At 36.7% G+C, this 21,257-nt stretch overlaps 1 protein-coding gene across 2 annotated transcripts in view; it reads left to right on the forward strand.

The window, feature by feature from the left end:
* The window catches only part of LOC109077898 (Krueppel-like factor 7), a 37,960-nt gene extending 17,095 nt beyond the window's left edge, over positions 1-20,865 (forward strand). For both annotated transcript variants that reach the window (XM_019093218.2, XM_042741805.1), the window contains exons 2-4: positions 9,518-10,136; positions 14,462-14,585; positions 18,351-20,865. In XM_019093218.2, coding sequence (XP_018948763.1) covers positions 9,518-10,136; positions 14,462-14,585; positions 18,351-18,402 — 795 coding nt within the window. In that variant the 3' untranslated portion in view covers positions 18,403-20,865. The remainder of the gene's footprint in view (positions 1-9,517; positions 10,137-14,461; positions 14,586-18,350) is intronic.
* Positions 20,866-21,257: the final 392 nt, after the last annotated feature.

Here is a 21,257-nt window from a genome sequence, read left to right on the forward strand (position 1 = left end):
CGAGCATAATTAAGCAATTATCCTCTTCTACCGTTATATGCGACGGCACAGAAAGGCGTGTTAGGAAAAGGACAGGTCCATACATCAGCAAGGAGATGACAAACGTCCTCTGAGGAATCATTTACATCTTTAGTGGAGGCCATTGTTTTGTCCCTCACTGCACACGCTCCTACTAATGCTTATGTCAACAGGGCTCTTCAGGATCCATTTCACGAGTGCCAGCTTTGCCTTTATGGTTACTTAAAGGTGTCAAGAGGCATTAGCCTACATTCAGCAAACGGCCACGCTCCAATAATGTGAGCATTCGTACACTTAGATCAATGTCGTTCCTTTGAAAATGTCAGTAGGGGTGCTTAGAAACTTCTCTGGAGTCTGGGTAATAATTTGATATGTTTTGTGTTGATCATTTTAGGTTTACAATGTCAAGCAAGACCAGAAACGTATTTAAGTACACATATGCAGATGCTTGGCTAACACAGTGCCCAGTCGCAACTTAGCATGCATTTTTGCATAAGTGTGGCGGTAGCAAACTTCAATAGGAAGTTGTAGTTGTTTTTATTTTGTCTCCTTCATTAAATCAAATGATTTAGGTAGCTGGCAATAAAACATTGTCTACAGTCTTGCTATTTTTAATTTACTTGCTTATCAAGATTTACTTAAACTGATCATACATATATGATCAGTATACACACATATGCATACATACACACATATCAAATTTAGAAATATATACATTTAGAAATACATAAAATTGTTATAATAATATAAACAATGTGTATATATATAAATTATGTAAAATGTAAAATATTAAACATAACAATGAATTTCGGTTTGATTTAGCCCTTCCTGTTGTGACCTGTTTAATGTTCAAATGTTTAGTAACTTGGTCATGTAAACGCTTCTAACTCATTATAAAGTCTTTGTGCAGCTTCGAGACTAAAGTTGTCTGGCTCTTGCATCTCTTCAGCTCTGTATGCCCGAGACTATGTGTGAATGTGTGTGTCGACGATCTTCCTGCAGATGAGATGTGGGTTATTTTTAGGTGCCGCCTGGCGAGGCTGTAAATGGGAGGCAGGGCGAGTTGTGAGGGCCACTGTTGATGAGATCACGCATGGCCCCATCATTCCCCCCGTCCTATCGATCGACTGCGGCCTGAAGTGGGATTGCGTCTCAGGGTGCCACCAGCTGGCCAGTCCCTTACAGAATCAAAGCACTGGCAGGTGGTCATTTGTGGTCCCCCTCTCCCTTTAGCCCAAGTCTTACATTACAGATCAATGACTGATCAGAGAACAGGCTGGATGAGTTTCACTTCTAAGACCATTCGTCAGGAGTGTGTCATTGGAGTAAGTAGATCATGGAGTCGGTGTGTATATCTAACAGTTCCTGATCTTTTAAAAAGCCTTATGAAAGGGTTTCTTTGTTCTGTCCAATGGCTAATCAGCTTTCATGTGTTTTGTCAGATGTATATCAGAGAGCTGGTATAGTCAGAATGGCAACAAATACTATTTGCGTTACTCATTTAGCAATCTACAGTGAGGAATGATGTTCCTAATTAATAAATAACACAAATAAATAAATAAAACACATTACCAATTAAAAGTTTGGAATCATTAAGTATCAAAATTCCCTCAAAAAAAATAAAAAAATAGGACATCTGCTTTTAACATTGATAATAATAAATATTTCTTGAGCAGCAAATCGGCATATTAGAATGATTTCGGAAGGATCATGTGACACTGAAGACTGCAGTGATGATGCTGAAAATTCAGCTCTGTCATTATAGGAATAAATTACAAATTAAAAATATATTGAGATAGAAAACATTTATTTTAAGTTGTAATTATATTTTGTGGTATTATAGTAGATTGCTGAGACTGGTGTAACCAAGGAACCTGCAAAAAGATATTTTTCACAAAAAATTAAAATACCAAATAACGATATTTTTGGTTCCATTGGATTTTTTTCCCCAAAAAATGCTAGTTAATGTTGGTACATTAGACTAAAAATTTGTGACTTTAGTTACCCAATAAAAAAAATAAATAAATAAGAACACTTGTACTTTTTGAGGATTTTTTTAATCCATCCTGTTACACTTGAGGTGTTCCCTCAAAATAAAATAAAATAAAAAACAGGTTTTGTTATTTTTACCAACTTGTTTTCTTTTGGTTTCTTTCAGTTTGCACAGTGTTTGTATTTCTTTTTGGAACTGATTGTAGGCCTCATTGATCTAAACTCATGTACCTCAGTTTTTGAGTAAATATTGACGAAATTGTCCACAAATAACGCTTTATTCACTCAAAAACTGAGGTTCAGCTCAGATCTATGAGGCCTAGGATCAATCGGTTAGAAAAAGAAATGCAAAACTGGTTATATTTAAAAGAAAAAGTTGACAAAAGGGATGTTGAGTCCAAGATTTGGTGATAATATAGATGAGTGCAATCTGTGTTCTGTCCTCGGGACCCACTGCTCTGCACATTTTGTTTGTCTCCCTTATTTAATGCACCTGATTCAGATCATCAGCTCATTAGGAGAGAGATCCATGAACTGAACTGAGTGTGTCAGATTCAGAAACATTCAAAATGTGCAGAGCAGCGGGTCCCGAGGCCTGGAGTTGAGAACCACTGATATAGAATATTATTATTAAAAGGCTGGCCATGGAAACACCAAATTAGGTAAAAGATTTTCAGCACAGCACAAGGGATAATGTATTAAGGTGCACATGCTTTTGAATGGAGGCCAGTACGGAAACATCAGGCGTCCCAAGCAGAGAACAATTTTTCCATTCTCGAAATTGGAAACGCAGGTATACCAGCCGCTGGGAACGATTATTTTCCACAAGCACGTTTTGGACCTTTTGACAAATGTTCTAGGACAGAAATCAACAACCTGACCTGACAAATAACCCCCGTTCCCATGTTTTCGGAGAGTTCGGTGCTTCTCTGCCGCCAATGGCCTTTAGCTGGGGACAGCTGATGCTAAATCATCTCCCAAAAATTAATAGAGCATTTCTCTGTCAACTCGCTTAACAGCTGTTTGCATTTGGTCTGGATGTCGGTGCTGCTTCTCTTCCACGGGCTCCTCATTCATTTTTATAACCAGCTTGTTTTATTAGCTTTGTCTGCTGGAGGGAGGCAGTGCTTCGCTGTTAATTGGCGCACCGCATGACGGTATTCCCGCTGAGCATTATGGTGCAAATGGAAGATTGTATGAGAGTATCTCCGACTCCTTTCTCAAATCAGATTATGCTATATTAAACTTAATATAGTACGAGCGATAGCCGGTTTTATATTGCGCTCACCCGTTCCTCCGTTTATGCCGAATATACAGCAGCATTGTGATGGGTTAGATGGCTAGAGGGCGTGCTGAGATGCAAGAGAAAGTGACATGTTGTCATAGGTGCACAGATGCAGAAAAGATAATTATGCTGCGGGTTCGACTATGGAAGACATATATGTCAACATCGCTGCCATAACAACTGATTGTGAGCTAGGTTCGTCACTTTACAGATGATAGATCAGTGTCAAACTTGCGGCAAGGAACAGGTCACAAATCGGCATCAATGGACAGGCTTCCAAAAAAGAGCACCTATGTGACTGACAGAGAAGGGCCTTGCATTTCTCACTCTCATATTCTCAGCTGTGCTCGCTGCGGGGCACGTCACAGATGACTCATTTTATCAGTTCAAACCTCACAGTGTTTGACAGTCGCTCCTTCTACGACGTGGTGCGAGATGCCGGCAGGGGGTCTTCACTTGCTCGGTTTCTGCACCCAGTGACATTAGATTCTGTTAGATATGTGCGCGCTTTATAAGGTGGAAGACGTGCAACTGAGGGTGATGATGATTTATTTGCAATTTGTTATATTTGTGTACCATATCCTAACTACACTCTTATAAATGAAGGTTCCAGAAGGGTGTTTTTGCAGCGATCTCATTTTGGGTTCCTAAAACAATCTTTCAGTGAACAATTCTTAAAAGTACCATTTTTCTTAGTGTTGTAATAATCTGAAGAACAATTTTAGGTTTCCAAGAGAACCTTTCAGTAAACAGTGAAAAACAAAGGTTCTTTATTGGCATTGATTCCATAAAAAACCTTCACACTAAAAAAAAAAAAAAGAAATGTTCACTGAAAGGTTCTTTGAAGAACCAAAAATGTTTCTTCTATGGCATCACTGTGAAAACACTCATTTGGAACCTTTATTTTTAAAACTGTAGTGTGAAGAACATTTAAAAAAATCTGAAGAAGCACTATAGGTTTCCAAAAGCACCTTCCAGTGATCAGTTCTTAAATAATATTTTTTTTTCTTAGCCTGAGAAACATTGTTTAATAATCTAAAGAACCTTTTTCCAATATATATAAAAAAAAAAAAAACATTTTGTCCAATGGAAATGTTCCATGGATGTTCCAAGGTTCTTTATGGAACCATAGATGGCAATAAAGCAGTAGTGTATTGGCACAGCAGGTTTTCACTTACAATCAAAGGTTGAAACCGCTGCATGACATGACAAATTACAGCCAGTTGAAAGATATTTGGAGCAAGATGTTTGACCATTCAGGTTTCTTAGGACAAAAAGAAGAAATGTCACATCTGATTAGTGTTAGATGATGCGTTTCATTTGTGTGTTGCATTTCTGTGGTGATGTTTTTGTCATTAGTATAGTGGTTGTCACTGGGGATGCTCATTTTGACTGATTAAATATTCTAAATCAATCAGCCAAGGGTAGAACGAGTTCTGTCTGCACTGTTTTTAAATTGCCTGTCAATGTACATATGCATCAGAACACGTTTTACCATTGCATCACATCTTGTCATATTTATAAGCATCTTGTGCCTTGAATTTTGCATTTTTAAGACAGCATGTCAAGTGGAAATTAAATATATACATATATATATACATATACATATATATATACATATACATATATATATACATATATATATATATATATATATATATATATATATATATATATATATATATATATATATATATATATATATATATACATATATATATATATATATACACACATATATATATATACACACATATATATATATACACACATATATATACATATATATATACATACATATACATATATATATACATATATATATACATACATATACATATACACATACATATATACATATACATATACATATATACATATACATATACATATATACACATACATATATACATATACACATATATATACACATACATATATACACATACATATATATACACACATACATATCTGTTATATGTTATACATACATACATATACATATATACATATACATATATATATATATATATATATATATATATATATATATATATCTGTTATACATACATACACAGACAGTATATACATATATACATATACATACATATATATATATATAATTTTTTTAAGGTTTTTAGTTAACTATATTTATATTTATATTTATTTATGTATATTTTTTTACACATATATACATATATATACATATATATATATATATATACCCCAGATGCCAGAGTTGTGTGTGATGTTTTTGAACTGAAGAATGTATGGGCCAATTCAAACCAATTGGACCACCAAAAATGTAAAGTTTGTGACCTTTCAAAACGTATTCATGATCAATATTGCTCAGTCATGGCAGTGATTTTCACCATGGTAAAGGGATGTTGACACTTGTGTTGTAGCTAAATCTCATCTACTGTATGTCACAAATGTTTTTAAAAGGAGAAATATTGTATACTTTCATAGGATTTAATTTATTTCAATATTTCGCAAAAGTAATTAATTAATTTATTATGATTTGTATATACTACTACTACTAATAATAATAATAAATATTAATAATAATACTCAATATTATTAGTACTTATTATAATAATATTTATAATTTTTTATTAATGATAATATGGATTATTTTGCAATCAAAAACAACAATAATAATAATTTAATTTAATAATGTTGCCTGTTTATGATTAACAGCTTGTTTCTCAGGTTGTGTTTATCTGCTATTGTGCAACTGCTTGAATGTGTCTTATTGAATCTAGAAAAATAGATTTTTAGAAAGTTTATGTAACTCTAATGGTGTTTCATCTAATTGGATTTTGCAGATGAAAACTATGTCTGGCACTCTATCTGTTTATACTAATTCATACATATCAGCTTCATGAATATCAAATAGCTTGGCTTGGCTTTCTGATTGCAATGAAATGCCGGGAAGACACAGAATGACCTTGACTTGGGACATGAGGTTCGTTTTGCGTCACAGTTTCTTGCAGATCATGAGTGACCCACACAGGAACTACAACATGAAATTCAAGCCATCTGTTATCCGACAGATTGACGCTCTGCCTTTTTATTGCCTATTTTATGTCAAAAGTGTGGCGTTGAGCTGCGATCAGTTTTGATTAAACATCTAAATTGTCGGAGATTCGCAAATCTGCCGTGTAGCTTTTATGGCATCGCTTTCGACTCGATTGGTATCCAAGTCTGCCATACCACTAAATCACACAGCCCAAAGCGACCCAGACGGCACTGGTCACATTGAATTTGCTGCCATTTTAAGTAACAATATCCCCTGAATGTCACTTCCTCTGGGCCTGCGGAAGGAGGGGCGAGAAGAAGAGTGGCGAGACGGAGAAAAGCAAAAGAGCGATAAGGAAAACCTGCTCTCCTCGACTCGCAAACCCTTCACCTTCAAAATGTATCTGCCTCCTTTTCCCCAAAACATGCACATGTCTGCCCTTTCTCAATGTGACGTGCTCACACAAACTCCCATGGACTTAGTCTGCCCGTGTTCCTGTCATACGTGTGATGGTTCAACAGCATGTAGGCATGACACCCCAGACCACTACAGACCTATAGCACATTAGAAAATCAATCCCTCCCATGTCGGCGTGTGTCCAAAGGGCCCATACAGCACGCACCGCTGCCAGCATGCTGAGCTGAGGCTTTTAAATGTCATTGGTTGAGCTGGGAAACATGCACAGAGATGCATGAGCCCATCAGCGCTTTCAGTGAATGGAGAGTATCTCTTTAGTGCTTCATTTTAATGACTAATTACCCATCAGTTCAGGGCGCAGCGAGAAACCGTATGTGTGTTTGCGAAAGAGAAAACAACAGATTTTTAGAAATGCAAATATTTATTTTGAACGAGTCGAGTGAAATGGTTCTTTTACCAGATTGCCCTGAGATGGTTATGTGAAGATCTGTGTCTTCTAACTATAGCATTTTCTGTCTTGTTTAGATATTCTGGGTGACGTCTCAGGTAATGTCAGTTCTGTTTTCCTGACTTCTGAAACCTTCGAGTTCAGACATTAAAATGCTTTTAACACTGAGAGAAAAAAACAGCAGATGATCCTTTAAAAAAATGACAAGCAAACAACATCGCCTAGCAACAGAAGCTGCGCCGAACCGCCGTTGTGTTTGGAGCCAGAGATTCAAGGGAGACATTTATAGCTGGAGGCCAGTTTGTCTGAGATGATAGGTTACTGTTCTTTATCATTTTGTAAAAGGTTTGGGTCATGTTATGAGAAACATTTCAGAAAATAAAAACTTCACTTTATTGCTCCTTCTCAGATAACTGTGCAAAAAAACAAAACAAAAAAACCTGCACTTTAAAGGAGAAACATTATGCACTTTTGGAGCATTTTATTATTTACAATATAAAAAAAAAAAGTGTTTATTTATTTGTAAAGTAGGCCTATTATTTGGATTAACTTTAACTTTGGCTCAGACTTTATTTCTAATATTTATAGAATAAATTGAATCTAAAATATTTTTACATAAATGTATTCAATTATTGACAAATTATTATTTGGAATTTTTATTGTCTTTTTTGTAATTAAGTATTTACACATACGCATTATTTACGCATACGTAATACGCATTTTTCAGTCTCCAACTTTATTTCTGTAATTAAACAAAAATTAATTTAAATATTTATATATATAGCAGTATTAGTATTGCATGGCCATTTTCCATCATCTTCTTTATTATTTGTAATATATTCACAAAAATTTTATTTTGTAATTTAGTTTTGCATTACCATCTTTCAGCTTCCAGCTGTTTTTGCTACAATAACTTTAAAATGTATACAAAATGTTATATATAACATATGAGCTTTACCCATTATCTTAAATAAGATTATATCAGACATGCAACTGTCATAACAGAGCATTTTACATATTTTTTTAAAGCGGTTTACAGTTTAAAAATAGTGTACACTGGAAGAGGTTTTGGCATTTAGCTTCAAAAGAAAAATTTTAATGTCCATTATATGGCCCCTTGAAGTATCTTAATGGAGAGGTAGCGGCATACGAGTTGCCATTAAATTGTATTGTGTTGACACTGCTGTTCTGCGCACAGTTCTTTAGGCTGAACTATAAAAACCCATCCAAAAAGGAAGAATCCATGTCTGGTGGCTCTTTCTCTCTCACAACCTCTCTCCCTCTCCCCTTCTGTCTGAAGAGCCGGTTTTGCTCCACATAAAGCGCTCTAACAAGCAATTCAGGCCAGGTCTGTTTCTTCAGCTCCAGAGAGCTCCAGTCTAGCCTGTGTAATCAATCACAGTGTAACCATCTATTCCTGAAGACCTGCTGAAGCAAATGATATGCAGTAGCAGTCTCAGTACCCAGTTAACGGCCCAGAAAGGGGTTAGTTTGAAGAAGAAGAAAAAATCATATTGCACGTACCATAAATGAGGTAGATTAGCTTGGATGATTTTATCTTTCATTTAATTGCTTGAGTTGTTTAACAGGTACAAACAAAGTGTAAATGTGATATTTAAAGTGATATTAAAAGAAGAAATGGATCCGGTGTCAAGTAACTACTGCATTTTTTTATATATCCGAGTAACATCAAGATACATTGCTTTCAGTAGGCCATGGTACTAGGGCAAAAAAGCATGTGAAGTAAGTTTTATGACTATGATGAACAGGTCTAATTCATGAAACAAGCGCAACGAGCTTCTGTAAATCAAAATGTAATTCTTGCATAAATATTTAATGCAAATAATTCCCGAATGATTAATTTAAGAATGTTTTTGTGAAAAAATTGATTGAATTGGTTCTTGCAACAATTTACATAAGAACTGTTTTAAGAATGATTAACGTAAGAATGGTTTTACAAACACTTAATGGTTTTATGAATAAATTATGCAATTTATGTGATAATTTTCAAAAATATTACAAACTAAGTTTGTATGAATAAACTATAAATCAAGTGTCAATTTATTAATTTTTTTTTTTAAATGTTTTAAAAAATTAATAAAGGTTTTACAAACACTACATTATTTTTTTATTAAATTGGAAAATTACAAATGCTTTTACATAAAGGTTACTTTACAAAAAAAAAAAAAAAAAAAAGTCACTTTACAAAATCTTTACTTTGTTTTCTGAATAAATCGTGCCATTTATGATGTGTAGGTGTTTCTTGCTTGCACAAGAAAGACAAACTATTTGAAGTGTTCAGGTCAATAAAAATACCTAAATCTTTATTCCACAGACATGTTTGGAATTGGAACGATATCTGCAGACGGAGCCCAAATGGCTGTCCGACCTTTTCGATGAGGAACTGGACGGTCTTCTTACCCCGTCCTTCATGAAGGAAGATGCAGATGAAGACCTGTTAGACCCCCTCCTTCCCAGCCTCAACAACCCCCCCAGTCCTCCTCCTCCTCCTACTCACCTTGCCCCACGCAAAGAAACCCTCTCCTCCACTTCCTCTACTTTGACCTCTCCAGACATCACCTTAGGGGTCAACGCAGCCCAGCTGAATGCTGTCACCTCCTTAACACCACCCTCGTCTCCAGAACTGGGCCGTCATTTAGTCAAACCCACGAACACCCTCAGTGCCTCACCCGACGGGACCCTCACGCTCAAGCTAGTGGCCCGTAAGGTGGGCTTGAGCTCTGCCAAGCTTGTGGCAGCCCACCCGGTGCCACTTTCTCCCCAGCATGGCAGCAGTGGTGCACAGAGCGACGGAGAACAGGGTGGCACCTGCACGATGGGAGCCGGCGAGATGGCAGAGAACAAGAAGAGGGTCCATCGCTGCCAATTCAATGGGTGTCGGAAGGTCTACACCAAGAGTTCACATCTGAAGGCGCATCAGAGGACACACACAGGTAAGCATGCATATTTTTAGAATTATTTACAGGGATTATTCTGCTGATTTTTGCATTTTTTCAGCGACCCTTCCTGCAGATTACAAATAAGTTACACTAGTACGTGGCAAGTGACTGTCTATTAATCATTCACTTAACTGACTCATTTAAAAACACTGATTTGTTCAGGAACAAACAATTAACTGGATTTATGAATGACTCACTGAATCATTTATAGAACTGATTTATTCTAAAACGCTGACTTTTGATTTAAAATAGTGACTTTCATTATGAGTGAGTCATTGAAGTACTGGTACTTTAGAATTATTTTTTGTTCTAAAACACTAATTCGTTCAGGAACAATACAAGTTACTGTATGAGTGAGTCAATGAATCATTAATTCAACCAAATTTTCTATATGTTTTTATTTTATGTCTGTGTATATATAATATGGGTTGAATGAATGAGTCATGAATAAATGAGTAGAATAAATAAGTGAATCATAAATACAGTCAATGATTCACTCTACTGAAGGTCTACCGAAAATAACAGACCATAGACTTATTATGGGAGGGAGCCAAAACATATCTTAGCATTGCAACCACGTAGCAACACCCTGGCATCATTTGTTTGATGTAGTTGTAAATTTAATTAAGTGTTTAGTTTAATTGCAGTTTTAAACAAACACTTTACTTGCTCTTACATTAATAACATGAGAGCATTAGAAATATTCAGTAATTTCCACCACATTTATCGTTAATTTTCTTATTTTGCACAATCAATCTTAATTTACACAATAAGCGACAAACTGATGTAATTAATGGTACTTCATCGTCGCCATGGCAGCATGCCTGTCCAGCCCCCACGGCGGCAAACATTTTCTCAAGGTTGCGACAGTACTTCCTCAGCAGATTTGAATGGCGCAGGAAACAGCCATAATTCTCTGTCTCTTCGATCTCAATCCAAAAGCACTCAGACGGCTGTCCCAAAGCTGTCCACGGAGTGAATAACTGCCTCATGATGGATGGACCGGCTGGAATGAGACATACTCGCCTGTATATTTCCCTACGCCTGCTACGTGCCTGTTAACACACCAGGGCAGATCCACAAGTCTTGAAACCAGAACATGCCACATGTTAAAGGGTTACTCCATCCCAAAATTAAAGTTTTGTCGTTAATCACTTACCCCCATGTCGTTCCAAACCCGTCTTCGGAACACAATTCAAGATATTTTGGATGGAAATTGGGAGGCTTGAGACTGTCCCATAGACTGCCAAATAAATAACACTGTAAAGGTCCAGGAAAGTTTGAAAAGCATCGTCAGAATAGTCCATCTGCCGTAATGTTATGAAGCGACGAGAATACTTTTTGTACACGAAGAAAACAAAAATAACAACTTTATTCAACAATCCCTGTCCTTTGTGTCTCTCCAAATCAACGTAGCGCCATTTTGGCAAATGTTACTAGTACGCAGATGGCGTGTGCTCTTCTGTGTGAGACGCGTTGTGTCTATGCGCTGTTTTCTTTCAAACCAAAGCGTAAATACACATAAACGTATCCTTGTAGCGTGGCTGACACAGAAGAGTGTAAGCCGCTTGCGTTCTAGTCAGACTTGTCAAAATGGCGCTATGCTGATTTGGAGAGACACAGAGGAGAGGAATTGTTGAATAAAGTCGTTATTTTTGTTCTCTTCGAGTACAAAAAGTATTCCCGTCACTTCATAATGTTACGGTTGAATCACTGATAGCAGATGGACTATTCTGACGGTGCTTTTCATACTTTCCTGAACCTTGACAGTGTTATTTATTTGGCAGTCTATGGGACAGTCTCAAGCCTACCTGTTTTCATCCAAAATATCTTAAATTGTGTTCCGAAGACAAACAAAGCTTTTACGGGTTTGGAACGACATGAGGGTAAGTGAATAATGACAATTTTCATTTTGGGATGGAGTATCCCTTTTATGGCTCCCTTCTGATGTATTAGAAGCATTTTAGGCTTACATATTATGATGCAAGGACTGATGGTCCAGAATGCACAAGAATACCAGGACGCCCTGTCAAGGTTCAAAAAGGAGGGGAAAAAAGTACCATAATAGTATTTGATATAATTTGTGTGCTTTCCAAGCTTTCTGAAGTCACACAATAGCTTTAAGTAACAATTCTCTGAAAATCTTGCCCTCCACCATAACTCCTAAATCTAATTTATGCATAGTCAAGCTTTACACGTCACACCAGGTTTGATGTGAATGAGACACGCAAAAGCCAAAAGTATTATACGGTAAATATGCTGGAACACAAATAATATTTGAGAGCTACATTGGAGAGGAACATTTTAAATAATGTTCGAATGGAAAAAAAAAAACAAAACAAAAGAAATAATATAATAATAATATATTAATATATAAAATCAGTGTTTAAACTGTCCTGTTTGATTGCTTGCTGCATCAATCAAATTGTTTTTCCTCTTTGCTAACTAAAACTGAATAAGATGCAGTGAGCTACATAAAAAACTGATGCCAAAACGATTTGTCAAATCGTTTGCAATTGGCAAAATCCTATTTCAGAGGCGTTATTACTTGGACAAATTCTGTGATGGAGATTTCTACAGAAATGAAGGCGGCGTGAATGGAAATGACATTGCCCTCTGGAGCGTTTTTTGAATGGCGTTTGGGAACAAGATAAGAGCAAGTTTTCAGGGAGACACAGAGGGGTGAAGAGAGGAACGTGGCAACACTCGTTTCCACTTTGTCTCTCGCTCTGCGTTTCATTACAACGAAGTCTGATTCGTAAAAAAAACTTGGAAGAGCGGTGAAGGGCAGGAATAGGCTTTCTGCTTGGTGCCGCCATGAGCTCCACAGATCATAATGAGTCTTTCTGTCTCCAGTTTTACTGAGAAAATGTAATTAAGTGAGACTCTGGCACCTGTAAGGGTGCTCAGAGAGAGAAAAAGTGTGTGTGAGAGAGGAAAGGTTGTGTGATGGGGGTGGGGAGTTGCCAGGCAACTGGTGTGTCTCCGAATGGGACTCTATAATTGGGAACGATTCTCAGGTCTCGCCGCTGGTATCAGCTTACACTGCTAGCCTCGTCCGTGCACTTTCATTCCCATGAGCATGTATGCATGCGTTTGCACATACGCACCTATATCCACTTGTACATATATGTATCATGTAACATCCTGGTTGCCAGGCAACTGCATCCTCCCCTGCCAGTATGAGCCATAATTGGCTGGTGGCACAGAGGGACAGACGATGCCAGATCGAGCCGGCTCCACTGCTGCCTCCTACGTTACGCTCCTGCCCGGTTGCTAGGCGATAAACTCGAGCATCCATGCCTCCCTGACTTATAATTGGCTGGTGCTGTGGTCTTAGCGAGCACAGGTCTAAACCTGTCCTGCTTAATGTGCCTAGCTTGTGAATGTGTGTAAAAGGGAATGCAATTTAGCACTTAAATTCTGACCTAAATATAACTTGTTGTTGTTTTTACAGCTCAGAATGAAATTGTGGCCATCGTGGAAGACAACATGAAATTAATTCAGTCCATTTTACTTGCATAGTGGGATCTGAGTAAAACAGGATATTTAATTTATGTTTTAAAAATAAATAAAATTATTTTATAAATAAACAAAAAATAAGGTTTTAAAAATAACCAAATACATTTTAAAAATTATTTTTAATAAATATATAAATAAAAGTAAAATGAAAGTTGTTTTCATTGTTTTGTTTGTTTTCTGGATGTTGTTTTTTATTTGTTTTATTTCATTTATTTCATTCATTTTTGCATGAAAATCTGACTTATTGTCAAGCTATTTATATGACGCCACATTCTTGTTTCAGAAGATTTGTAGATGTGGCAACAGTGGAGACAGGGCCAGCTGGTTGACAGTAAATATGAGGTTCCTCCCCATTACCCATCATTACTACTCCAATTATCACCTCTCCCAGAGATCCAAATAAACTCTGCCTGCCCCCCATTTCATACGTTACGTTCAGCAGCGCTAATGAACAAGTGATGAGACCCCATATGAACCAAAGCTCTCCTGCAAGGCAGCTCCAATCCACAACGAAAACATAAAACATCAAAAATGCAAAAGCAGCCTCTCACATCTGTTAAACACACTGAAGATCATATTGGAAGCCCATTGAGTGCGAGTTCATTTGGTCCGACAGCTGTGAGCCCTAATGACGATCATGTATTTCATAAACTCCAATTGTGTCAACACTCTTCTGATAGGCTAATCTTAAAACAAATGAATTAGATGGCTGGCTGGACTGAGTCGTTGATTTCAAGGCCCCATGAGGAAGCGTTTTTAATCAGGTGTGTGCATGTCTGTTTGTGTGTCTGTACCAGGGGAGAAGCCGTACAAGTGCTCATGGGAAGGCTGTGAATGGCGGTTCGCGAGAAGCGACGAGTTGACAAGGCACTACCGCAAACATACCGGCGCTAAGCCTTTCAAGTGCAATCACTGCGACAGGTGAGACTCAAAACTCCAGATAATCACCTATGTGACCCTACAAATTGTAGCTGACATGTCACATTGTTACACTTCATGTTATAACTTCATATTATTCACAATGGCCAAAGACTTTTGCACAGTAGTGTATATTGTAATAATAATTTGGATTTTTAATACTAAATACAAATCAGCCTCATTTAATTCTTGCTAAGCCTCATTTAGTTCTAGCACCTTGTAGGGATTTTGGGAATTCTTTGTCAGCAATTTTTGTAAACTGATTTATATCCTAAACATTATTTTTAATAGCAAAATCTAACACAGGTGCCCTGGGTGTGCCTATTCATCACATTTCTAAAAATGTGATGAATAGTCTGAAATATTTTCATTTTCAAATCTCCATCTAAGAAGGTCCACCTGTCACCTGTGCCGCTAAATGTAGCTTAATGATTAAAAACATCTGCTATTCAGACAATGGTTTCTCTGTATTCACCAGATCTTGTAAATAAGCTTTCAGACTGAACATGGTGAGTGACAAGTAGAGTTATCTGCCCCATTTTTCCCCAATTAAATTTACTCACATTAGTGTTAGGGAATCTAAAATGTCCTAAAATATTTTCTTTATTCCTTATGCTGCATATTGGGAAGTCCAATTCATTCTAGTGAATCAGTTTGTTTGAACAGGCCAGTAGACAAACTAATTTTTTAATATATAATCATTATTAATACACAATAGTTCCTAAACTATTGCATAGTATTATTTATATGTAGTAGTTCCTGAACTAGTGCTTCTTGACTTGAGTGCTGCGTTTGATACAATAGATCACCAGATTCTCATAAATAGATTAAGTGATTATGTCTATCTGGAACTTGGATTGGTTTTGAATTGGTTTTATCATACCTTAGTGGAAGAACATTTGTAGTATCTATTAATAATACCTTGTCTTAACATTACAAGGTATCGTGGGGTTCCTCAGGGATCAGTTTTAGGACCATTGCTTTTTATCTATATTTGTTACCGCTCTGTCACATCATCAGGAGGCATGGTATCTCTTTTCATAGTTATGTTGACGATACAATGTTGTATTATAGCCGTGTCTCCTGATGATCCTGTTCAATTTGATTCCCTTGCAAATTGCATCCAAGACATAAATGACTGGATGTCACAAAATTTCTATAATTTAATTTAATTTTTAATTATAACTCAACCAAGATAAAACTGCAGTTTTGATTATTGGATCAAAAGTGCAGAGAGAGAAATTGACCCCTAAGCTAAATATACTAGGATTATACTCAAGTCAAGTGGCAAAAACTTAGGAGTTGTCTTTGATTCGGATTTTAACTTTAAAGCCCATGTACATAATATTACCAAAATTGCATTTTCTCATCTGAAGAACATTGCTAAAGTAAGACCATTTCTCTCTCTAAGCAATGCAGAAAAATTAAAACATGCATTTATAACTAGCAGGCTTGACTATTGTAATGCCCTCCTTGTAGGTCTACCAAAGAATACAATTAATCAATTGCAACTAATCCAAAATACTGCTGCTTGAATATTGACATAAACCAAAAAGAGAGGAAAAGTATTAATAACCGGAAAGTATTAATAGTTATAAATCTAATTTAAAAACGTGTGTGTGTATGTGTGTGTGTGTGTGTGTGTGTGTGTGTGTGTATATATATTTATATATTTACATTTACATTTAGTCATTTAGCAGACGCTTTTATCCAAAGCGACTTACAAATGAGGACAATGGAAGCAATCAAAAACAACATATATATATATATATATATATATATATATATATATATATATATATATATATATCTGTTTCTTCATGTAATTTGGTGAGATCAGATCTCTGTGTGGAGCACTGGATGTTGTCAGACTCCTATTGCATACAAAAATCTCACTGCATTATTCCAATTAATGGCAAAAGAAATGTTTAGAAATGTAAACTGAAATCATTTTTGTTCGTGAAATTACAAATAATGGCCAAAGACTTTTGCACAGTAGTGCATATTGTAATACTATTTTGGATTTTTAATACAAATTTTTAAATACAAATCAGCCTCATTTAATTCTTACTAAGCCTCATTTAGTTCTAGCACCTTGTGGGGATTTTGGGAGTAAAAAAATTAAAAAATTAGATGCAGTCAACAAATCAGAATTGGGCATCAAGACCTGCAGTGTGAATGCGGCCTAAGACATTACTAAATTTAAAAATTTGGGATACTCCACACAAAAGCTGTAATTAATGTAAATGCATGCTGATATGCTCTAAATGTTCCAACATACTTTACATGGAAGGACTTTTATTTCGTAAAACAAACATAATAAAAAAAAATGCATTTCCATTTGGGTACAAAGCTAAGCACATAGATCTGTGCTTTCTTTCAGAACAGTTTCAATTTGGGTGCAGTGCCTGCGAGACTGTTGCCTCCTGGTATTGACCAAGAGCTTCCACCTCTGAAGTGAATCTTAACTTGTCTTTGCTTTGATGTATAAATAGGTCCTTCATGCTTGTTAGACTTGTGCATCTCACTTTGAGCTCAGCTCCGCCCTCTCTTGTCATCCTGGCTGCTCATACACCTTGGGGAATCCATTCTGTCGTTGTCAAGGGAGCCCCGGATTACCATTACAATTATGGAGTTGATGGGAACAGTGGAGAGCACCATGCGGAGGGGCTCCCCTTCTCGTCTGAACAGTAAATACAGTAGACCGAGACGCTAGACCTGTAGCTGTGGCCCTCAGGCCCATTCTTAATCTGGCCCGACCGTGTCCGGACCCCCTGTCAGGATAGCGGGGTGGGGGTGTGGAAGAGGGTGGAGGGACACCAGCTGGTTTGGTGCCTCCTGGCAGTGGCTTGATCTGCCATCTGTCCGACCCTGCCAAAAACACACCCCGCGATTTCCCAATTCGTGTTCCTCCCCTTGCCGTTCCAGGACAGGTTAGAGTAAGCATGAAAACAAATGTCTTAGGCATGGGTCAAGATGCTCCAATAATCAACTAGATTTAACTTTTTGTTATGTTAACAATATAATAATAATGATGATAATGTATTATTATTATTATTGCCTATAATTAGTATAATTCTACATAATAATGATAATAATAATAGATATATGTATATAATTAGTTATTCATACAACATTATATAGCGTGTTATAAAAATAAATTACAAATTATTCAAAATAATATAAAATAAAAGATTATATTTTTGTTTATTTTAATAATTATTTTATTGGGACAACCAAATGTTTGTTTCAACAATATATACACACACACAAATACACACACAAATTCCTACTTTGGTAGTTGTTGTAGTAGTAGTTATGTTTAGGTATAGGTTAGCACCTAATATGCATGCTAATGCGGCGCGGGACGATAAAATACTATACACCTCATTATAATCAATGATGCTGTCTACACTGGATCCGGCGAGACGCAGCACGACAAATCCCCGACAGAAAACTACTATTGGATTCTATTTATGACATATTGACACAAATTTTTAAATGATTTCCAATGGTCGCTTTGTCGCATCCAGTGTAGACAGACTTTAGCTGTTGGTGTAGACACGGTGTAATAAGCAGCTAAACAATAGCGAATAGTGTTCCCTAATCAAAGGTGTTACCAAAGTTATTTAAGAGACATAATTTTAAAAGTTGAAAGCTATTATAATCAGTTCTTTAAAACTAAAATAAGTTCTCCTTAGATTCAAAAAGATGCAGATTTCAGGTCACACAGGTTTCCTCATCAGTTATTTTTTTCTTTCCCTTTAGGTGTTTCTCTCGATCTGATCACTTGGCACTGCACATGAAGAGGCACATCTGAGGAGGAAGAGGAGGATGCGGCAAAATGGCGAGGAGGAGGAAGAGACAGAAAGAAAGTAGAGGAAGAGAAAGAGAGGGATTATGGGAAGGAGTCGGATACCACTCAGGCCATTCGCTCATCCCACCAGAGAGGGGCCCCCCGTAAGGGAACAGGTCTTGAGGTTTGGTCGGCCAGGTCTGACCATGAAGACGTAAATTTGGAGGTCTACAGATCTGAGAAGGTGGTACGACATCGTATGTCACTGAAAGACAACGTGCTTCAGTAGGTATTTGCCTAATACTTAAAACATCAATGACTCGATTTAGTTGCTACTATTATTGTGTTCCAGTGTCTCCAAGATCCATTTAAAGCTTTCGTCAATTTTCCGTAGAGTTCATCTTACGCAGATTGTCACAAACGGACAAGCTACCTTTGAACATTGATTTGATTTACTGCACTGTGTGGGACGTGTCCCGAATGCATCTCCTTGAGAAATTTTGGAGAATATCATAACGATAGGACACCAATCCAAAGAGATGGATTATTATTATATATATATATATATTTTTTTTTTCCATTTTGAGTAAGGATTACCTTTCTGCTTTGATCCCACCAATGCACAGCCTAGATCTAAAGTGGAATGTCCATCCAGAGAAATCTGGATTTCAAAGGCAAAAGGCAACCAAGTGGAATCGCCCATTGGTCAAATGTGAATCTCACTAGGGCCAGTGGAGGAAACACTCTCACCTTCTTCATAGATGGACAAATCTCTCTCTTTGAAATCCCTCCCTGCCAACCAACCGCTGCGCAGCGACACTTTGTGACTTTTTATAAAGGAAAAAAAAAATAAGGAAGAGATCTTTTTGAATGATGACTATGTTATATAATTCAGAAGACTTCTTTTTTGCTTTTCTCCTGTGGATGTGTACAAATTAGAAAAAGATAAAGAAATAAAAATGGACCAAAAAAAAAAACTGCCATATGCACAAGCGAAGAGTAGTGGATTCTACACTGGCACAGACCGCATCTGAGGTGGACTTAATTTCTATAGAAATGCAAACTTTTAGTGGCAAAAAAAAAAGAAAAGGAAAGAAAAGAAAAGCAATGTTGTTGTTGCACACGTTTTGAGCATTCCTCAACATTATTTATGACCCATGAAATGTTATGCCATAAACTTGGGTTCTTTCAGAATTTCTAGGACTAGCATGAAATGAGAAAAGTACCATGGTTTATTTGCGGACTTCACAACAGAACAACGGCTTCCATCATTCAAGGCAGAGATTTGTGACCACAAAGTTTAGATTTTGTAAATGCATCACAGAATGTCCCGAAAAACTGTTCGGACAGACATTTCCAATCAATTATTTTAGTTTGCACAGATGAAAGCATCATAAGAAAGGTGTGTGTTGTGTGTTTTGCTGGTCCTATAGGTAACATCTACATGTTTAGACTTTGTGATGTTTTTTTTACTTACACATTACATATCTACCTTGTGTTCCTGGTAAAAATGGCTGTACAGTGTGGAAATTGTATAGTAAAAGTGAGGTTTAAATTATAACGTACAATCAAGTGTGGGATGGAAAGTGTTCCTGAATGTAAGGTTGTTTGATTGTGGACGGCCCTGCACTTATGCAATCATTCAGTCCACTGAAAGGCCTGATCTGCTCCAGATAGATCCCACTGTGGCTCATGCATAAAGATCTACAGAAATGCTTGCTGATGAAGGAAGAACTCGCATAAAATTAAAAATCTGTCATCGTTTACTCACTGTTGTGTCATTCTGAACGTATGCAACTTTCTTTACTAAGTGTAGAAGATGTTTTGAAGAATGCTCTTTTTCCTATGGTGAAAAACAGGAACAGAGGCTGTCAAACTCCATAAAATGTCATGGAAGCACCATAAAAATAGTCCAATGTGTCTAAAAACAGACCAAAATTGAACTTGTTATTCACAAGTCTTGCTTTGTGCAGTAGCTCTTAAATCTCTTTCACACTTCCACATTTTCAAACTTGTAACAAACAATTACAAGACATGCAAAAAAGACATGAAATTGGATTTTGGGACTTAGTTATGAAGTATCTTCATGTATAAAGTTTGCAGGAACATAGCTATAATACGTAATATTTCAGATTTCAATTGAAGTACAAGTTTTATGGACTACTTTTGCAGCTAAACTTTTCGGAGCTCCACTTGTTCCTCTTCACTTTCATAATATTTGTTAAATATTATAAACGTTCAGCTAAAAAGAAAGTCATACAGCTTTGGACTCAACATGAGGGTCAGTAAATTATGACAGTTTGCATTTTTGTGTGAACCATCCCTATTTTCCAACATCCTGTTTTGTACGCATTGTGGTGGAAACCACATTTGTATGATTGAACTCAGAGGCCCAGATCTGAAGATGTATAAAATGAGCACAAAAATGTATTTGATTTATTTTTAACCATTGCATACTGTATATAAACATCATGATGCTGAAACTGATGCTTTGGCACTTTATTCAAAGTGTTCTAAACCCCTGAGATCAGATGCATAATCATAATCAAAATGTAATTTTAGACAGCATAAACATTGGCATAGTAATTTTGTATTGCATATCATGATATCTGTAGATTTAAAATACTATTTGGTTCATATCACCCAAAAATAGGTAATGGACAAGGATATTCATGTCTTCACAGTTCCTTGTCCTTCTCACTCACTTGTCTAACATGGACCAATGGGAGGCACTTCTGACAGAATGGCAGTATGGCTAATGATAAAGGAATTGGGCTCTCCCGGCAGCGGCTAGCCCCTCAATGCGGTGGAATGGAGTAGGACCACACTGGGGGTCGCATGCCACACTTATGCTGACCGGGAGATCTTATCACAACCAC

The sequence above is a fragment of the Cyprinus carpio genome, chromosome A1, assembly GCF_018340385.1.
Source record: "Cyprinus carpio isolate SPL01 chromosome A1, ASM1834038v1, whole genome shotgun sequence".
Classification (NCBI taxonomy): Eukaryota; Metazoa; Chordata; class Actinopteri; order Cypriniformes; family Cyprinidae; genus Cyprinus; species Cyprinus carpio.